Source organism: Schistocerca piceifrons, chromosome 4, assembly GCF_021461385.2.
Source record: "Schistocerca piceifrons isolate TAMUIC-IGC-003096 chromosome 4, iqSchPice1.1, whole genome shotgun sequence".
NCBI lineage: Eukaryota > Metazoa > Arthropoda > Insecta > Orthoptera > Acrididae > Schistocerca > Schistocerca piceifrons.
In genome coordinates this window covers 464,148,184-464,163,316 of record NC_060141.1, presented here as the reverse complement: position 1 = coordinate 464,163,316, position 15,133 = coordinate 464,148,184, and the positions used below count along the sequence as shown (strand labels likewise).

The window sequence follows — 15,133 nt, the reverse complement described above, 5'->3', positions numbered from 1 at the left end:
ATCCTCGTTTTGTTTTTGTTGATGTTCATCTTATACCCTCCTTTCAAGACACTGTCCATTCCGTTCAACTGCTCTTCCAAGTCCTGTGCTGTCTCTTACAGAATTACAATGTCATCGGCGAACCTCAAAGTTTTTATTTCTTCTCCATGGATTTTAATGTCTACTCCGAACTTTTCTTTTGTTTCCTTTACTGCTTGTTCAACAGTCCTTCATGTCACACAAAATACAATGTTTCTCATCAAAAAAGATACATGATCTCTAATAATTTAAAAAAGCGAAATTATGAGTTTAAATTTTACTTACGTATTTTACAGGTGGTTTTTGTCGGCGTATACAACAACTCTTTATTGCAGGCTGCCACTGGTTCGTCTCCGTCGTCGAAGGTGTTGTGCTACGCCGTCTGGAAAACGTCGCTGCGGAGTCAAGGTACGCCCGGCTGGAACACGGTGCCGGGTGGCGATGTCAGGTCCCTCAGTCTTGCTGTGCCGTGAGACCCCGCCTTGCGCGCATTTGAATAATGCCGCCACCTTCCATAGGGACTTATCGTGCGGAGCGTGTTTTAGTACGGATGTAGCTGGTAGCTTTGGCCGCCTCGTGCAGTGTCGTAGAGGCAGCAGAGCTGAATTTAGCTCCTCGTGTGACGGGAAGGATATAACGACGTTATGGGCAATGTAGCGTGGAAGTGATGTTCTATTGTTCTGTGTGCTGTCACGGTATTTGCTGACTTATTTTGATATTTGGAAGTATTGTGTAGCTTTGGGTAGCTTCGAGCAGTACCAGATTACAGTTGTTGCTGGTGGCTGGCTAGTCGCATGCAGTTGTCAGTGTGCTTATGCAAAAAGAGTAAAGGGCTTATGTGTTCCTGGTCTATTTCGCGTTGTGCGTTCGAGAATCGAGCATAGCTCCATGGGGAGTGGTTCCTATGTGACCTGCGAGCAAGGATTATGTATATATGTCGCCTGTGCGTGTGATCGGTAACGAGGTACATATGTCACGTGTGTTTGTTATTTCAACCATGTAAGAGATAGTGTCATTTCGCTTTCTGCTGTGTTGTATTAATTTACTGTAGCTACTGTCTGAAATCTGGTTAATTGAGTCTCTTAGTGCAGGAAACGAGTTGTGTTTACTTACGACGAAATAATTTGCCCATTCCCGAGAGGATGACCTGGAGGTATCGCGTGTGAGTCTAAGCACAATATACCGAGCGAGGTGGCGCGGTGGCTAGCACAGTGGACTCCCATTCGGGAGGACGACGGTTCAAACCCGCGTCCGGCCATACTGATTTATGTTTTCCGTGATTTCCCTAAATCTCTCCAGGCAAATGCCTGGATGATTCCTTTGAAAGGGCACGGCTGACTTACTTCCCCGTCCTTCCCTAGTCCGATGACACCGATGATCCGATGACACCGATGACCTTGCTGTCTGGTCTCCTCCCCCAAACTACCCAACCCAACCAAATTATTTAGATGACCTCTTGTAATACTAAGGAACAACGTACGTATGTTTGCTGTCGCTGTCGTCCTCGTCTCTTAGTGGCGAACCTTACGTTTCTGCTGTGAAGTCCTATTCCAAGAATTAGACTCACTTGGTGGTCACTGAAGTAGCTTAAAGCGCACTTTAACATTATAGTGCATTTGATTTTAAGTTATGGCTAATGCCTCTAAGAGCAGACATAGTTTGTTTTAAGGACCTACTGACATAGTCGTAAGTGGTGCCAAGCTGTGATTAAGATACCGAGTTCAAAAATGGTTCAAATGGGTCTGAGCACTATGGGACTCAACTTCTGAGGTCATTAGTCCCCTAGAACTTAGAACTACTTAAACCTAACTAACCTAAGGACATCACAAACATCCATGCCCGAGTCAGGATTCGAACCTGCGACCGTAGCGGTCTTGCGGTTCCAGACTGCAGCGCCTTTAACCGCACGGCCGCTTCGGCCGGCGATACCGAGTTCAACAATTTGAATAAGCCTGGGTGTGGCTTAGAACGACAGCTGTTTGCTTGTTATGTGTACAATTTTTGATTAGTAACTGGGCATGCAGATAAACGTTAACTGCGGTACTGTCTGACGGTGAATACTCGTTTGCGTTCATTATGTGTGTTTCTTTAGTGTTTAGAATTTACTGTGACCTGTTTTTCTTTATTTCCGGTTTACTCTAATGACAATGCGTAACACAATGGTCAATAATATATATGATATCATGACGTGTTAATGTTTCTCTATTAAGTTTTATGTCAGTGTTTAAGTAATGTGTTGTTGTTTGGCTATTTGTTCCATCGAACACAGTGGTGTTGTCTTGCTTTCTGACCTAGCCACTTATTCAGTTCTGTTACAGAGAAAGATAGTTCCACTTTCTCTGCGCCTTACTCCTTCGGTAGCTGATGGGGTGCGTGCCATCGTTGCCACCCACGCCGCTTTAGTACTGCTGGTACGGGTCTTGCGTCCAGCACCTGACTCGCTGAAGGAATATCGGGTGTTTGGATGGGCTCTGCATCCACTCGACTGTTGTCCACTTTGGAAAAAAAAGTAAAATTAAATTTTACAATAAAATTCGTCAGCGCTGCATCCTAAGTAGTAAACACTTATCTCTCCAGTCCCCCTTTCTCACGTTCTCTGCACGTTTCCCTTGTGTCGGCTTGGCTAGGTTGCCGACGGCCATAATCAGGCACTGGGTTACTCCAAAGTGAGGTTGGATCGAGGAACGAAAAGGGGGACAATGCAGGCTGGCAGAGGGTTTAAGGAGACACAATGGCTCTCTATGCATGGGCAGGTGGAATGACGGATGTATCCGACGGCGCTCATCGAGGCTCGGCCGTTGATCGCACGGGGTGGGATCACAGCTGTCCGGGCGGTTTGTGCACCTAAAAAATACTAGAGTCCGCCATAGCTGAGTCAACGGTTCACTGCCCTGCATTTTAAATCGTAGTTGTCCTATTCAGTATAAAAATTGCTATTTAAGTTCAAGACACGTAGGCAAAGAGAGTCGTTTTCTCATCAAGTCATCTGGAAAAATTCATTACTTTTGCATAGACTCAGCTACTATACTCAGTGTTCTGATTGGATCGATGCGGCCCGCCACTAATTCCTCTATCGAGCCAACACCGCTTGCAGTGAAAGTCCTCAAGTTTTTGTTGCATGTATTCCATCCAGTGTCTGTCTTCCACAATAGGTTTTACCTTTTGTGGCTCCATGTAGTAGCAAGGAAGCTATTCCCTGATGACTTAACACATGACCTATCGTCCTCTACCTTCATCTTGTCTGTTTATTCCATATGCCATATGCTCCTTTGTTCGTCGTTTCCGAGAAGAAATTGCTCTTTCCTTATCATAATAAAATTCTAATTTACAACATCCTTCTACAGTACCACATCTCAAGCGCCTGAATTCTCTTCTTTTCCGGTTTTCCCAGAGTCCGTGATTGAGTACCATAGAACGCTGTGCTCCGAACGTACAGCCTCACTTTTTTTTTCTCCTTAGATTAAGACCTAAGTTTGATACTAGTGGACTTATTTTGACCAGGGATTCCATCTCTTCTTTTATTCGTCCGTTTTTTACGTCCATCTTGCTTTGTCCATCATGTGTTACTTTGCTTCTAAAATAACAGAATTACATAAATACGTCTATTATCATCGTCTCCAGTTTTGGTGTTAAGTTTATAACTAATCTCATTTCTGCCACTACCCGTTGCTTTTGTCTTTCCTCGGTTTACTCTTAAACCATATTATGTACTCGTCGTTCATTCCGTTCAACAAGTCCAGCAATCCTTCACTATCAATGAGGACACAATGTCATCAGTGATTCTTTTAATTGACATCTTTTCAGCCTGAATTTTAATCCCACCCTTGAATGTTCCTTTTACTTGCATGATTGATTCTTCGATATATCTACTGAAGAGCAGCAGCGAAGGACTACATCCTTCTCCTACGTCATTTGCAATCCGAGCTCTTCGTTCTTCGTCTTCCATTCTTATAGTTCACAGCTGTGTCTTGTACCAATTGGCTCTTGTCCAAATTCTATATTACCCATCTTTCCCTGTACATTACATCCATTTTTCACATAATTTCGAGCGTTTTCAACCATCTTACTTTATTGAACGTTTGCCCCAAGTCGACAAATTCAATAAACGAATCCTGATTCTTCTTAAGTTTGGCGTGTATTATCAATCGCAACGTCATAACTGCCTCGCTGATGCCCTTACCTTCTCGCAAGATGAACCGATGGTCATCAATCAGAGCCTTAATCTTTCAATCTATAACGTGACATACGGCGTGGAAGATGGAACAGGGTTCTGAATGGCTGACACAAATATTAGTTGCACGAACTAGTCGGAGATGTTATCATTATGAAAGGCACTTCCTAGTGGGCACTGGAGACCACTGGACGTACAAGAACTCTTTCTCGGCACTCGCAGGATGGAGAATAGGTTTGATTATAGTGGTGAAAAACATTGGTGAGATGCTGTGTAAGAGTTACCTTGCTCTCAAGGCTTTCGTTTCCCCTACTATGTAACAACTGGTGGCTTAGTTGTTTTAGTGTAATTTTTATAGTAAATGAAATGACAATCATGGAACAGCGATATGCACGTGTACAGATAGCAGCAGTATCGCGTGCACGTGGTATAAAAGAGCAGTGCTTTGTTAAAGCTGTCATTTGTTCTCAGGTGATTCATGTGTAAAGGTTTTCGACGTGATTATGGCTACACGACGGGAATTAACAGATTTTGTACTCGAACTGGTAATTGGAGCGAGATTCATGGACCATTCTGTTTCGAAAATAGTTAGGGAATTCAGTATTCCGAGATCCACAGTGTCAAGAGTGTGCCGAGGCATTACCTCTCACCACCGACAACACAGAGGCCGACGGCCTACACTTAACGACCGAGAGCAGCGGCGGTTGCGTAGAGTTGTCAGTGCTGGTAGAAAGACAGACGGACAGCACTGAGTGAAATAATCGCAGAAATCAGTCTTTGACGTATGACGAACGTATCCGTTAAGATAGTGCAGTTAAATATGGCGTTGATGGGCTATGGCAGAAGAGACAGATGCGAAATCCTTTCCTAATAGCACCTCTCCTGGGCTCTTCATCATATCAGTTGGACCCTATACGCCTGGAAGACTGTGGCTTGGTTGGATGAGTATCGATTTCAGTTGGTAAGTTCGAGTGTAACGCACACTACTCGAAGCCATGGACCCATATTGTCAACAAGGCACTGTGCAAGCTGGTGATGGTTCCATAAGCGTGTGGTCTGCGTTTACATGGAATGCACTGGGTCCTCTCGTGCAATTGAACCGATCATTGACTGAAAATGGTTATGTTCGGTTGTTTAGAGAACATTTTCAGCCATTCAGGGACCTAATGTTCCCAAATAACGATGAATTTTTTTTCTGGTTGACAGTTGTTCTACCGGTTTGAAGAACATTCTAGACATTTTGAACGAATGATTTGGCCACCCAGATCACCCGACATGAATCCCATCGAAAATTTATGGGATATAATCGATAGGTCCCTTCGTGCACAAAATCCTGCACTGGCAACACTTTCGTAATTATGGACGGATATACGACTAATTATTTGTGGAGGGGACTTCCAATGACTTGTTGGGTCCATACCACGTCGAGCTGCTGCACTATGTCGGGCAAAAAAGGGCTCGACACGTTAATAGTAGATATCCCATGATTTTTGCCAGCTCATTATATACTGCGAATTAATCATTTTATCGATAAATTATAATGTACTGTTATTGTCTCCTGCGGCTCGAAGACGCTTCAGGCAACAAGGTGTCGACGCTTCTGAAAAAAAGGTCAGACCTCAGAAGCTCATGTGACGTGTGAAACGGGTTAATGATGTCACATAGACACCAAATTTCAAAAATATTCTGCCCAACACCACCGTGGACGTGTTACAGGATGTGGAGGTCGTCACAGTGCCTCTAACCTTCATTTCATCCATTTGACCCCTTCTTTGGCACCTCTGCAATAGAAGTTGAATGTTCGCAGTGCGACGTGTAACAGAAAGACGTTCATGACAACCTTTGACACTACTGATATCCTCGGACGTTTCAGACCATCTCTGTGGATACTGATAGGCTACAACCCCGTTGACCCTGATTGCATCCCTTTGAAGTGCAACGCGACAGCAATTTTTGCTCTCGTCTATACGTTGGAGTCACTATGGACTGTTCAAAACCATTCGACAAGATCTGAATATGATCCAAAGCTGCAAAAGATACCTAGGGCTTTTTAACGCTCCTGTTTCATGCTCTCCTGTGGCGTTATCACGGAATGGTGCGACATTGACACATGGGAAAAAAAACGGCAAACGGTCCCTTTAAGTCCACTCAAGTTTGGCAAAATCCTCGCTGGTACCAACTCAAATTTATTGAGAATTTTATAGAGAAAACCTGCGAAGCAGCCGGAGTCACCTACAGGTGGATCACCACTTAACACACCTCCGAGGCTAATTAAAAATGTCACAGGAGCACTGAAAAAGCGTAAGGACCATTTACTGCTTTGGACCACGTTCAAATTTCGTCGAATGGTTTTGATAAAATCTCTAGCGGTCCCACACTGTACAACAGAGTGAAAACTGCAGTTGCACTGCTCTCTAAAGGGGTGAGATCAATTTCAATAGCCACTTAACGTCTGTCGAGAAGTGCTCAATCGCTCAGAATGTGTCAACAGGGCAAAGGTAGTTAAGAAGGTCGCAATTTTTCTCATCGCACTGCGAACTGTCGTTATCGACCGCGAAATGTGTGAGAATCAACACCCCAGGGAAGGAAGGGGTTTCGTTGACGCCATTTCCCCCACTGAATCTGAACAGCAGTGTCTCTGAAATGTTCCCCTCGGGTGTTGTTGTTGTGGTCTTCAGTCTAGAGACTGGCTTGATGCAGCCCTCCATGCTACTCTACCCCGTGCAAGCCTCTTCATCTCCGAATAACTACTGCAACCTACATCCTTCTGAATCCATCCTTCTGAATCTGTTTAGTGTATGCGTCTCTTGGTCTCCTTCTACAATTTTTACCCACCACGCTTCTCTCCAGCACTAAATTGGTGATCACTTGATGCCTCACAACGTGTCCTACCAACCGATCCCTTCTTCTAGTCAAGTTGTGCCACAAATTTCTCTTCTCCCCAATTCTATTCAGTACATCCTCATTAGTTACGTGATCTACCCATATAATCTTCAGCATTTTTCTGTAGCACCACATTTCGAAAGCTTCTATTCTCTTCTTGTCTGAACTAGTTATTGACCATGTTTCACTTCCATACATGGCTACACTCCATACAAATACTTTCAGAAACAACTTCCTGACACTTAAATCTATGTTCTTCTATTCTCTTCTTGTCTGAACTAGTTATCGACCATGTTTCACTTCCATACATGGCTACACTCCATACAAATACTTTCAGAAACAACTTCCTGACACTTAAATCTATGTTCGATGTTAAAAAATTTCTCTTCCTCAGAAACGCTTTCCTTGCCATAACCGGTCTACATTTTATACCCTCCCTACTTCGACAGTCATCAGTTATTTTGCTTCCCAAATAACAAAACTCGTCTACTTCTTTAAGTGTCTCATTTCCTCGGGTACCCATAAGGAAATCGCATGATTTCAACGCTGGGCGTCACAGCTCTGACATTCATCGCAGAGGCGTCAAAAGAAGTTGTAAAATGTGAGCAAGAGGAGCTGTGACGACCTTCCTGTAGTATTAAACTTCACGGTCGTCTTGCGCACAATTGTGTTGAAAATTTTTGTCGTTTTGACATCACTAACTCAGTTTGCACTGCTCGTAAACTTCTGAGTTCTGTTTCTTTCTCTGCGTGTATCGACATCTTGTAGCCTCACAATATATATATATTCACTTATGAAATTTGTTACTAACAATCCGAACGGATTCAAAAATAATAGCAGTGTAGATGGCTACAATACTAGGAGAAAGGATGATCTTCACCACTCAAGGTTAAATCTAACTTTGGCTCAGAAGGGGATAAATTATGCTGCCACAAAAGACTTTGGTCACTTACCTAATAGCATCAAAAGTTTGACAGATAGCCATATAGCATTTAAATGGAAATTAAAAGAATCTCTTAATGGCAACTCCTTCTATTCACTAGATGAATTTTTGGATATCGTAAGTGTGTAATTTCCCCAACCCCCACAAAAAAAATTAAAAATATTAAGTGTCATGCAATATTTTGTGTAATGTAATATCTTGTATAGACACCTTTTATCAACCTGATTCGTTCCACATCATGACGAAGTGTCGTATTCATGATCTATGGAACAAGTACTAATCTAATCTAATCTAATATTGTTGTCTGAAGCGTCGACGAGCCCGATGGTGTCGTGGCAATGCGCCACGCTTTGGCACCGATACAGAGTAAGGTTGTACGCACCTTTCGGCCAAATTTCAAATTTATGCGTTTGCAAGAGAGACGATTATGGGGTTCCAATAAAGTGATCCTTTAATTCTGTTGCGCAGGGTAAATAGTGCTTCCAAAAAGTAACCAAAATGTATTTTAGTCAGGGTACGGAAATTTTGATAGAAAAACAGGCTTATCCTGACACAGTTTTGTTTCTTTTGGGGCTGGAACCATGTAGCGAGCTTTGCGTTTTTATGCTGATGTTGTTGCACATTCTTTATGCAGAGTGTTGAGTGTATACGCTCTGCTACATGGCACAGAGGTGAAGAGATAGGTAGAGGTCAGTTGTGTCTGAGCGGTACAAATAAGATCTCTGTCTACTGGTTTCCACAGTTAACGGAGTCCTCAAGTGCAAGTACATTACAACAACAGCATTTTAAATCCATAATGCACACGCCATACACCATCGCAGCGTCAATGAAGACGTTTCTGCGTACTGGAGCAAAGTGCAAAGTGTTTCTGTTGAAAGTATCTAATGATTAATATTTAATTGCGGGGAACTGCGAAAGTATTTAATAAAACGAAAATTATTTACTTTGGAAATTTTCAATGAAAGTAGCTTTGAACATTGAAAGTATTAAATGAAACTAACCTTGTTATGAAAATGCTCACTCATGGTGGCTATACATTACGTGTCGAGAACGTGTTCACGTCAAATTTATTTCACGGCATTCAGAAAAGAAATCTCCTTCCAGATACTATAATTAGGCTGTGATAATGTCTTACCTGAAATGGACGTTCGTTTCTGTCCTATATCAGCGTGACTGCCAATGGCAATGCCGTTGCGACATAACAAGCTGAAAGAGAAAAGCGCTGCGATGCTTGATATAATTTACCGTTTGTCAAGGAAAAGAACACCCTACCCACTTGTCATTATATTCACTTCCTAAAGATTGGATGTGTTCAAAATGTATGTCTTCAAGAAAAGGGAGAGGGTGATTACATATGAAGCATAAAATGAAATCGGAATTTATTTAATTTTCTCAGAATTTCAAGTCTAGCATTTAAACTCCTTTTAACAAAATTACTCATCCCTTTTAACCCTATCATAGACACCAAGTATTACGGAAGTATTAAATTGCTATCAGTTTTACTTTTAAATTATTAAATCAAAATCTCCTTTTAACCAAGAGACGTGGATTGGACATATGACTGATAAATCGTCTCCTTTACCTAAGTCGAAATCACTGAACATTGAAAATCAGTAAATTATAATAATCGCTAAATGCTCGCAAAGAAATGCGACAAATATATTTTGGTCGATGAGTCGTTTCTGCGTCAGAATCAAATTCCAAAAATCTTTCCTCCAATAATATTAAATTCTTAGCTGCTCTTCCTCAAAATTTCTCATTTTCAAAAGGGGACCACTTGCTCTAACCCAGAGCTCCTGGATAAGCCAACCGATCACCGTCACATTTCGCCCAAGACAAGCTGGCTCTCCCCACTATTGTTGTTCTATCTACCATGTATTATTTTACTCAACGATGCGTTTCTTAATACTCAACGACAACGCACCATTTCATATGGCCAAGCTTTACAAATGTATCTATGAAAGGTAAAGTCTTTGCAATCGATCTGTTACAAAAATGACTGATAATCTCGCGCTGTGGAAAACTATGTCTCAGTAAATCGATATATTACCAATACAATTGACAAACTATTTTTATAAATAAAATTTCTTCGTAATGTGAAAAACAGTGTGTTTCTCTGAGATTACTCTATAATACGTGTCAAATTTATCTATAAAATGTTCCTATAGCATTTCAAGTAGGTGGCTTCCCCCTTACGAAAACCTTTCACGGTGCAGCTTCTATCTTCCATAAGACTCTGCATGAAGTAACTGACTTTTTCCATGCCATATGGCACTAACATATTATCAAACTTAAGTCCAGTAACTCGTCATTCAGCAGTTGAAGAGGTTGCTTCCACTTACAATAATGACTGACAGATAATATCATCGTCTAGAGGCGTTTGTTGTAGTCCAGGAATCAGAGTTTTGAAACTGTGCCTCTAATGAAGCAGGGTCACACTTCCTTTTCAAGAAGCTCTACACTTTGATTATCATCCACAGTACTCAGTTAGTTAATTCATTTTTATACAAATCATGTAACACAAATTACACTTCATTTAGCTGGTAATAAACTGAGTAAATTTTCAGTTTTAAACAAAGTTATATAAATAAAACAATGTTTAGTGTCACACTCAGTTTTATTCGATTCATTATGCAATTATCAAGCATCGTCATCTGTCGATTACATTGTGTTTTACATTATTTGTTGCTTTACTTGAATACAAATGCAATAATTTCTTCTGGATCGGCTGTGTAACGGTAAGTTTCATGAATTCCTAGCAAAATGCTACAGTTATTAACAGCAATAATGGACGATAAATCTGTATATACACACATACACGAGAACTTAAAGTGAGAGAGAAGCATAATCCCACGGTAGCTATTTCAGCCTCCTATAAAGGTGTTAAACGTTGCAGCAAACTATTTCAGAGAAGACACGCACTATGTAATGTATTTCTTTACATACAATTTTTTTCATATTTCTTAGCTTGTTTATAACATTACTGAAACATTAAAGCAATTTGTTATCATTTTAATGCAAGCGGGATATGATCCAAAGGAATGTCGGAAATCCAAAATGTACAATATCGCGGAACATACGTAGACATTGTGCATATAATCCATTACTTTTAGAATAATTACAAATATTGTCTCTTAAGTTTTTTTTAAAAAAGTGTCTGACAGAAATAATTCGTAATTTCTCACATACTAAATTCCGTTCATTCTGCTTTTCTTTATGTAAGTTTTTGTCATAGGATCATCGAAGGGCATTTGTTACTTTTCTACAGAACTTTTCTGTATGTAAATTCTTGTCATAGGATCATCATAGAGCACTTGTTACATTCCTGCGAAACGTTCGTGTTGTTCTGCATGTTTTCAGTTTTTTTTCCGTAGATGTAAATTCAAATAATTACAGACTCTGTAGTGATTCTAAATATTAAAGCAGTTGCAATTAGATTCTTCAAATTATTACCATAAATAAATGGAAAAATAAAATGCTGCAATAACAGTTTGCACGTGAAAGTCGAAAGTCTCTTCTACGGACCTTGAAATAAACTGCCACTGCCGTGTTCCGGAGTTTGATAATTCTGACGTCTTCCAAGTTTTTTGTTTCCTTCATTTTTTGTGCTATCAATGTTCATCTTCATTCTTACATACTCGGTGAAGAAGAGGACAGAACTTAGGAAGTAACCAAGGAACAGTAAGTAAAATGGCATCTGAAGATGGGACATAGTTATGCGTTCCGTATCAGCTTTTCCTTCACGGTTGCTAATGAGGAGGAGGTCTCCCGCTGCTATCGATTCGTCCAGCGTATTTTTCTGCCACTTTTTGTAAAGCCCGGCTTCTACGATGCGCCTTATCAGCGAGTCGAATCTAGGCTGTAGCGGGGAATACTTCTGAGTAGCAAAAGCAACAACTGCAGGCAGAGGACACTCCTTCGTCAAATGCAGTAACGGGAAACCGTTTCTTACGTAATGTCTACTTCGTATCAAAAATTGTCCGACGTATGCATTCACCAAAGCACACGTGCCGCCATCACTCTGGATTTTCTTTGGGTATCCTTCCATGTCAATGTCAGGTATGAGATTCCTGTTGAGGGCATCTATCACGGGGTTTCCCGTGTCTAGTTTGAAAACGGGCAGCAGCTCCGGGTGTATGAGGATCTTTAAGCCCGATCTGGACAACTGTTCCATCGTGTCGATGTCTGGCATGTACTTTGGAATTGTGAGGTAGCTCGTCAGCGATCCCTGAAACGTGTTAGTGATTATAAGACTGAAGAACGTCCACATGACGAACAGTATGCGCTCGCGGCCAACGGATGGAAGCGATGGTACAGCTACTGACAGAAACACAGAAAATATTTTAAGAAAGCTAGTAATGTACACGCACGCAAACTTTTCTGCCCTTGATGAGCCACTGCCAAAGCGACGAATTAAACTCCAGAAAAAAGCTGTAAATGGCATACTTAAAAGAATTGTCATCCAGGCTATTGTGGCAAACGGCAGAATAATGTTGAGGTACTGAGGAATACGAGATGACTTATTCACAAGAATGCACAGGTCTTCTTTGTCGTGAGGGTAAGTGTACCCGTGGACTTTCAGTCTCTCAACAATTATGTACCGAGTATTTGGCGCGATGTCTGCTCTTTCAAACATGACGTCGCCATCCGTTCCGGTGTTAACAGTACCGTTCCATTTCCCAAAGCCTGACCCGTCATTTGGCAACATCACAAGAGTTGCATTCATATATTTCGCCAACGTTTCTGTCATCTGGGCGTCGCAGCCACGAAATTTAGAAACGGTGGTATTGTCTTCAATCGCGCTGGGGTTTACAGTAAACATTGAGGCGCGAACATCGTTGCCATTAAGATTCATGAATTTTTCGTAATAAATGTTACTCATGTCTTCGATCTCTAATAGTGTTGGGGTGTAAGAGTCGCTCCATATGCTATCTTTAACCAAAAAAGGATCATAAGTCATAACACTTGTAGAAGAATAGTTCATTTCTCTACACGTAACTGCAGCGACAATGTTTAAAATTTTCTTTTTCCAACAGAGTTTAAAAATTTCTGCAATTTCTTCTTTAAAGTTAAGAGAACATACATCGTCACCAACCAGAAGGAACTTTGCAGCTGGGTTCCAAAGTGACAGATGTTGTAATAATTGGAAACATTCATTGAACACACTTTCCGAAAAATCTTCAGCAGTTAATATGTAAACATCTGGCTTTGAATAATTAGCTTGGTTTTCGCTAGAGTTCACCAAAGGAATTATTTCTGAATCGGGCGGTAAATACGTAACTGTCAATGACGCATTGCTGTTGAAACCGTCAGTAATATGAGAAATGATATGGCCAGCTATCTGGCTAGTGTTCAAGCCTTGTCTCATTAAAAGAACGTGACTGTGTTTGTTGAAGAATCTCGAAGAAATTTTTTTCACTGTCTGTAATAATTGTTGCGTTGTACTTCTTCCGTCTTCCAGTTCAATGAAGTGTGTGCGTGGAGGCCAAGGTATTTTGGCTTCGATCAGCGATGGTGCAGAAAGCAGAAAAGCAATCAAGATTCCTCCTATAGTCTGCATGCCCTGTTAAAGAAGAGAAAGGAATAACATCATTAAACTTCACAACGGAATACTAACAAAGTCTGCCACTTACAATGCACGTTTACCGAGTTGTGAAACTGGATTGATTTGACTATTTGTGCTGACCAGATTAATGCTTCCCTCACATATACCTAACTATTCTTCATATTTTATTACTACACTCATCATGACACATGTTACAAGCTGCCTTACATTTAATATGAGATCTAATCTTAAAAACAGTTATGATATAAACAGTAAAATTGGAATAGCTCTAATGGAATAAACAGTTATGTTTGCTTGTGAACAAAAATAATAGAGATAATGCACAGGAAGTAAGAGTCGGACGTTAGCCGTATGTCGTGGCAGTAATAGATATAAGAGAAGAGGTGGGACAGAGGCAGATATATGTAGGAAAGATGCAGAAAACAACTTACGAAGAAACGAAGAAAAAATTATGTGTCGCCACTAACAGAAACACTGAGATATAAGGGTGAGTTAAATGAAAAAATTAAATATTTTTAAAAATTATTATTTATTGTGCAGAAGTGGTACAAAGCTGTATCACTTTTCAACATAATCTCCCCAACGCTCAATGCAAGTCCTCCAGCGCTTACAAAGTGCATAAATTCCTTTAGAAAAAAAATCATTTGGTAGTCCACGCAACCACTTATGCACCACGTGGCGTACATCTTCATCAGAACGGAACTTCTTTCCTCCCACTGCGTCTTTGAGTGGTCCAAACATACGGAAATCACTTGGGGCAAGGTCTGGTGAGTATGGCGGATGAGGAAGACACTCAAAATGCAGATTTGTGATTGTTGCAGCTGTTGTACAGGCAGTGTGGGGCCTTCCATTGTCATGTGGCAAAAGGACACCTGCTGACAGCAATCCACGTCGCTTTGATTTGATTGCAGACCGCAGATGATTTATTAGGAGATCTGTGTATGATGCACTGGTGACAGTGGTCCCTCTAGGCATGTAATGTTCCAAAATGACGCCTTTTTCGTCCCAAAAGAGAGTCAGCCTACTGATTGTTCTGCTCGAAACTTCTTTGGTTTTGGTGATGAGGAATGGCGCCATTCCTTGCTCGCTCTCTTCGTTTCCGGTTGGTGGAAGTGAGCCCACGTTTCGTCCCCAGTAACGATTCCTACAAGGAAGCCATCACCTTCTCGTTCAAAGCGCCGAAGAAGTTGTTCACACGCATCAATACGTCGTTCTCTAATTTCAGGAGTCAGCTGCCGTGGCACCCATCCTGCAGACACTTTGTGAAACTGGAGCACACCATGCACAATGTTGCGTGCTGACCCACGACTAATCTGTAAACATGCTGCAATGTCATTCAGTATCACTCGGCGGTTTTCCTTCACTATGGCTTCAACTGCTGCAATGTTCTGTGGAGTCACAACATCACCGTACTGAACCTTCATTCGTCGATGAGTTTCAATAGGTTTCACACTTTCACTACGCAGAAACCGAGTAACAGAACGCTGTTCTTCCCTGGTGCAAGTCGCAAGTGGGGCGGCTGATACTGCGACGGTATGTGTGCATCTGCACT

At 41.4% G+C, this 15,133-nt stretch overlaps 1 protein-coding gene across 1 annotated transcript; it reads right to left on the bottom strand.

The window, feature by feature from the left end:
• Positions 1 to 11,532: 11,532 nt before the first annotated feature.
• On the bottom strand, positions 11,533 to 12,897 carry LOC124795914 (ionotropic receptor 21a-like). Its single transcript, XM_047259994.1, has one exon. It carries the CDS (start codon positions 12,895 to 12,897, stop codon positions 11,533 to 11,535), a length of 1,365 nt encoding a protein of 454 aa, XP_047115950.1.
• Between the last annotated feature and the right edge of the window lie 2,236 nt (positions 12,898 to 15,133).

What these genes read in the sequence shown, in the direction of transcription:
- LOC124795914 (XM_047259994.1), bottom strand. Translation starts at nt 12,897, where the DNA reads ATGAGTAACATTTATTACGAAAAATTCATGAATCTTAATGGCAACGAT.